Source organism: Pseudonaja textilis, chromosome 6 (assembly GCF_049901715.1).
Source record: "Pseudonaja textilis isolate UNSWEBS1 chromosome 6, rPseTex1.2, whole genome shotgun sequence".
NCBI classification, from domain to species: Eukaryota; Metazoa; Chordata; class Lepidosauria; order Squamata; family Elapidae; genus Pseudonaja; species Pseudonaja textilis.
The window spans coordinates 4,881,766-4,887,765 of record NC_141995.1 but is presented as its reverse complement, the minus strand read 5'-3'; the positions used below and the strand labels follow the sequence as shown (position 1 = coordinate 4,887,765).

The 6,000-nt window shown below is 48.7% G+C and overlaps 1 protein-coding gene across 2 annotated transcripts in view; it reads right to left on the bottom strand.

The window, feature by feature from the left end:
• Nucleotides 1-570: 570 nt before the first annotated feature.
• The window catches only part of SIGLEC1 (sialic acid binding Ig like lectin 1), a 57,874-nt gene continuing 52,444 nt past the window's right edge, over nucleotides 571-6,000 (bottom strand). For both annotated transcript variants that reach the window (XM_087935719.1, XM_087935720.1), the window contains exons 21-22: nucleotides 4,341-4,428; nucleotides 571-1,295 (exon numbers count right to left, since the gene is read on the bottom strand). In XM_087935719.1, the coding sequence (XP_087791845.1) occupies nucleotides 1,143-1,295; nucleotides 4,341-4,428 (241 nt within the window). In that variant the 3' untranslated portion in view covers nucleotides 571-1,142. The remainder of the gene's footprint in view (nucleotides 1,296-4,340; nucleotides 4,429-6,000) is intronic.

Genomic DNA, 6,000 nt, shown 5'->3' with positions numbered 1-6,000 from the left:
TAGCTCAGTCTGTCCCATAAAATTTGCTTGCAAGCAAACTCATAAAATTAACTGACAACCTTTTCAAAAGGGAAAACAGGAGAAAATCTAGTCGCCTTTTGGGAAAAGCAACCTTTGACCTGGAAGTGTGGGACTCTTCAGAGACAGGGAAGTGGAGGCTATAGATGGGGTCCCCCTTTAATTGTCCGGGATAGTTAGGGTGGAGTGTTAGCAGTGAGAGGACGCAGTGGCTCAGTGGCTAAGACGCTGAGCTTGTTGATCAGGAATGTTGGCAGTTCGGCGGTTCAAATCCCTAGCACTGCGTAATGGAGTGAGCTCCCGTTCCTTGTCCCAGCAGCTTCCGCCAACCTACCAGTTCGGAAGCATGTAAAAATGCAAGTAGAAAAATAGGGACCACTTTGGTGGGAAGGTTCCATGGGCCTTCAGCGTTTAGTCATGGGGGCCACATGACCACAGAGGTGTCTTCGGACAGCACTGGCCTTTCCGCTTAGAGCCGGAAATGACTAGCACAAATGAGGGGAATCTTTACCTTCACCTTACTAGCAGTGAGAAAGGATCATTCATGGTAGCTGAATCATCTCTGCTCTTATTTATTCTGCCTTTGTTATTTTTACAAAACAAGGCACCGAACATCGCCAACACATCTTCCTCCTCCTATTTCCCCCTCCCATAACAACAAGTCCATGGGATGGGTTGGACCGAAAGAGAAAGAGGAACTGTCCCAAAGTCATCCAGCCGGCTTTCGTGCCTAAAGGCAGAACTAGAACTCATAACCTCCTAATGATTGGCCCAAAGTCACCCAGCAGGACGATGCTACAACTCACGGCCTCCGGCTTTCTCGCCTGGTGCTTCGACGTGGGACCGAAAGGGGCTCTCGTTTAAAACAATAATAAAAAAACCCAACAACAACAGAAAATTGTTGAATTTGGAAGTGGACAATTTGCATGGGTGAAAATCGTTGCGTTTGGCCAACCCTGTTGCGCTCGGGAGGGAGGCAAAGGGAGTCTTTGGGCAAGGATGAACTCAGGATTGAAAAGGTTTCCAGACAGAGAGTACGTCTTCCACCCCGCAATCTTTGTCCATCCTGATCAGCCCTGGGTTGTCTCGCTTGTACACCCATCTGGAGGTCCTCTTTGGTACATTCACATGGTGCTTGTACAGCTGGCCTCAGACACAGCCTCAGATACAGCCTCAGACACAGCCTCTTTCGGGACGGGGCCAGCCTTCCGGAGTAGCCTTCTATAGGACAAGCAGGGCTGTCCAGCAGGAGGAGTGTCAGGGGCCTCCACGTTCAACTGTGGAAAGAGCAAGGAAGCCAGTCAGAAAAGGAACCTCAAGGTATCTACCTGAGCCAGAGAAAGCTTTTCGGATGCCAAAGCAGACACCAGATAGAGGTAAAGGTAAATGAGATGACCCAGGGCGTGGCACAAAGGCGAACGTAGTCACCTAAGAAAGAAAAGTCCCTTTAATTCCTCCAACTTGGTCCCCAATGTCCAGTTATCTTTGGCTGGAGAGAAAAAAATAACTCTCCCAAGAACAGTCTTTAAGTGGAGGAAATTCGGTCCGAAAACAAAGTACATATAAACTATAAATAAAAAGCCACACAAACCACGCTGCAACAATCAACGGGACGGGACAGGAGAAAGAATTGCAGACTTGAAAGGCCAACAAAACACACACAGTTGGGAAGACGCCAGGAACCCAGATTAGCCTCGACAATAACGGATCACTTATGATTTGCTTCCAACAAGTTGCTGTGTGCAAACTCCCTTTTTAAACACTGTGTTCTCAGATGCGGCTAATGAAGGGAATCAGGGCCCTTTCCTCCCCCATAAAGCCATGCAACCCACATTGCTCCCTTCTCCGTTCCTCCCTGCGTGCCCTAGGATGAAGAGGGGGTGGGCCTGGGTCTTCCTCCAAATTCCCTCTGCCTTGTTCTACCTCTGTCCTGCTCTGCCCAGCCAAATTGTGCCCTTCCCCAGTTTCTTCCACAGCCAACGGAGCCACACTCCCACTCCCTGTCAGCTGCTCGGCCTCCCCCTCAGAATCAGATTCTGACAGGGGCACCACAGTAAAGGTTCCCCTTGCATGTTTCCAGCTCTAGAGGACAGCGCTCATCACCATTACAAAGCTGAAGAGCCAGCGCTGTCCAAGGACGTCTCAGTGGCCATGTGACCGGCATGATTAAATGCTGAAGGCGCACGGAACACTGTTCCCTTCCTACCAAAGGGGTCCCTATTTTTCTACTTGCATTTTTTACGTGCTTTCGAACTGCCAGGTTGGCAGAAGTTGGGACAAGGTGCGGGAGCTCACTCCGTAACGCGATGCTGGGGATTCGAACCGCCGAACTGCTGACCTTTCTGATCGGCAAGCTCAGCTACTGAGCCACCGCATCCCGCTTACACCGGGAGAGGGAGCTAACTAAGCCGTTGAGCCTCTGCAATGAACGACTGCTCTGGCCTTAGAATAGAACAGACCAACCCCCTGCTAGAACAGGAGACCTCATAAGCCATGGTGGCGCAGTACTGCAGGCTACTTCTGCTGACTGCCGGCTGCCTGCAATTTGGCAGTTTCGAATCTCACCAGGCTCAAGGTTGACTCAGCCTTCTGTCCATCTGAGGTGGATAAAATGAGAACCCAGATTGCTGGGGACAATAGGCTGACTCTATAAACCACTTAAAGAGGTCTGGAAAGCATTGTGAAGCGGTATATACGGTATATACGTCTAAGTGCTATTGCTGTAGGATAAATGGCTGTGTAACCTCTTCTTAAAAACCTCCAGCGATGAAGCCCCCACAACTTCTGGTGGCAAGCTGTTCCACTGGTTAATTGCTCTCACTCTTAGGAAGTTTCTTCTTAATTCCAAGCCGCTTCTCCTATTGAATTGCTATCATGTTGTTTCCCGTCCTGCCCTCTTACATGAAGTGCCTGTTGCTGTTCTCCACCCACTATACCCAATTTTTAAGGTGGACTGATACAAGACACAGATGGAAGGAGCAGAAGAGAATCCCTGGGTAAACTTAGCACATTGACGTTCAGAATGATTTTATCAGGATGCCAGGAAGGATGGGCACATCCCAAACTGGGTAAATTGGACACATTTTGGGGGGGCATTTCAGAGGGTGGAACTTCCTTGTCAGGATCAATTTAGAACAAGACTAAGTGGGAATGGAAAAGATAGCCTCACTCCAGATCACGAAAGTTTCTGGTATACCTGGGAAAAAAATCTATTCTATTTTCTATTCTGTTCCATTCCATTCCATTCCGTTCCGTTCCATTCCATGTTCTATTCTATTCTATTCTATTCTATTCTATTCTATTCTATTCTATTCTATTCTATTCTATTCTATTCTATTCTATTCTGATGGTCTATTCCCTGAATATCCAAGGATTTCTAGCTGGCTTAAGGCAACTGCTGATGGATGGATGAACGGATGGATTTTGAAGACCACTCATTTCCTACTTTGGGTGCCTTACATTCATGCATTCTCCTGCCCAAAAAAAGCCTGCCAGCCTTTTTCAAGGAGGCTGCATTTTTGTCAAGTCAAGATCCCTGGGTCTCCAACCTTGGCAACTTTAAGAGTTGTGGACTTCCATTCCCAGAATTCTGGGAGTTGAAGTCTACCAGGCTTAAAGTTGCCAAGATTGGAGACCCCTGGTCTAAACAGTGACCTTGGGTGCCTAACATCTCCCTATCCTATTGATGCTGGATCACATCTTCTGAAATCCATGTCTGGATGAGCTCGGAGAAATTAAATGGTCAGACTCTATAACGCTTGGCCATCTTTCTACTGAATGGCTTTCTTCTCTCTTTGAAGCACAGTTGTTGCTTGTCTACCGAGAATAAACTTTTGTCAGAGTATATTCATGAACTGGGATAGAGCATGGTAACAAGGTCAGCCAATGAGGACTGTTTGGAAACTGAAACTAGAAGTAGCCTAGGCGTGGTTCTATATTAAGCTCTGCAGCTATGTTGAGCTTTGAGTCTGTCTATTGGAAATGAAACTTGCCTCTTTCCTCTGCTGTGTGTCTTGCTTGCCTGCTGAACTAAAGTGAAACTGAGGTCCGTTTCTGAGCTCCTTAGTTGTTGTTCTGCTCTGAACCTGAAATTATGTCTGCTTCTGTTTGAGTTTCCTCCATGTTGGAGAAATCTACAACTGGTATTGTAAAATTCACTTTATATGTTTATAAAGAAGTTCAATGAAGCCTCAGTCATCTGTGTTTACTTTTCTGGTGCTGAATTTACACTGCAATACTCTTAACAACTTTCTCCCCCATCAGTTACGATGTTCTTTCTGATCCAAGTGGTAAGCAGGATTTCTCCCAGCACTGAGACACACCTGAACTTCTTCTTCTATGTTTCCATCAGGCCGCACCTCTTCCTTGTTGTTCTTCTCTTTTGTCCATGTGATCCACTTTTGATATATCCTGCAAAAAAAGATGACCAGTGGGATTGTCACTTTGGATATCACCCAGCTATCAACTTGGGTGGTTTCATCCTGCTAGAAGGATAGAGCCCTAAGGGTGGATCAGGCCACCAGATCAGCTAATGCGGGGCGGGGGGGTGGTCTCTTGAATTTGGCAACTTTGAAGACTTGTGGGCTTCAAGTCCCAGAATTCCCCAGCCAGCATGCTATGTAGATTTTAGAAGAGAATATTTGGAGCTCAGGGTTGAACTGTGGGAGGAGGAGGAGGAGGAGGAGGAGGAGGAGGAGGAGGAGGAGGAGGAGGAGGAGGAGGAGGAGGAGGAGGAGGAGGAGGAGGAGGAGGAGGAGGAGGACTATGAGGTCCTTGGTGGTCTCTAAGCTTGGTGGCTTTCTTGCAGACGTTTCATGACCAAACTAGGTATGATTATCAGTGCTAGAAGGGAGTGAGGTTTGCGAGAGGAGGAGGAGGAGGAGGAAGTGGTCCTTGGTGGTCTCTAAGCTTGGTGGCTTTCTTGCAGACGTTTCATGACCAAACTAGGTATGATTATCAGTGCTAGAAGGGAGTGAGGTTTGCGAGAGGAGGAGGGGAGGAGGAGGAGGAGCAGGAGAAGCAGGAGGAGGAGGAGGTCCTTGGTGGTCTCTAAGCTTGGTGGCTTTCTTGCAGCGTTTCATGACCAAACTAGGTATGATTATCAGTGCTAGAAGGGAGTGAGGTTTGCAAGAGGAGGAGGAGGAGGAGGAGGAGCAGGAGGAGCAGGAGGAGCAGGAGGAGCAGGAGGAGGAGGAGGTCCTTGGTGGTCTCTAAGCTTGGTGGCTTTCTTGCAGACGTTTCATGACCAAACTAGGTATGATTATCAGTGCTAGAAGGGAGTGAGGTTTGCAAGAGGAGGAGGAGGAGGAGGAGCAGAGGAGCAGGAGGAGCAGGAGGAGCAGGAGGAGGAGGAGGTCCTTGGTGGTCTCTAAGCTTGGTGGCTTTCTTGCAGACGTTTCATGACCAAACTAACTGATCAGTGCTAGAAGGGAGTGAGGTTTGCAAGAGGAGGAGGAGGAGGAGGAGCAGGAGGAGCAGGAGGAGGAGGAGGTCCTTGGTGGTCTCTAAGCTTGGTGGCTTTCTTGCAGACGTTTCATGACCAAACTAGGTATGATTATCAGTGCTAGAAGGGAGTGAGGTTTGCAAGAGGAGGAGGAGGAGGAGGAGGAGCAGGAGGAGCAGGAGGAGCAGGAGGAGCAGGAGGAGCAGGAGGAGGAGGAGGTCCTTGGTGGTCTCTAAGCTTGGTGGCTTTCTTGCAGACGTTTCATGACCAAACTAACTGATCAGTGCTAGAAGGGAGTGAGGTTTGCAAGAGGAGGAGGAGGAGGAGGAGGAGGAGGAGCAGGAGGAGGAGGAGGTCCTTGGTGGTCTCTAAGCTTGGTGGCTTTCTTGCAGACGTTTCATGACCAAACTAACTGATCAGTGCTAGAAGGGAGTGAGGTTTGCAAGAGGAGGAGGAGGAGGAGGAGGAGGAGGAGCAGGAGGAGGAGGAGGTCCTTGGTGGTCTCTAAGCTTGGTGGCTTTCTTGCAGACGTTTCATGA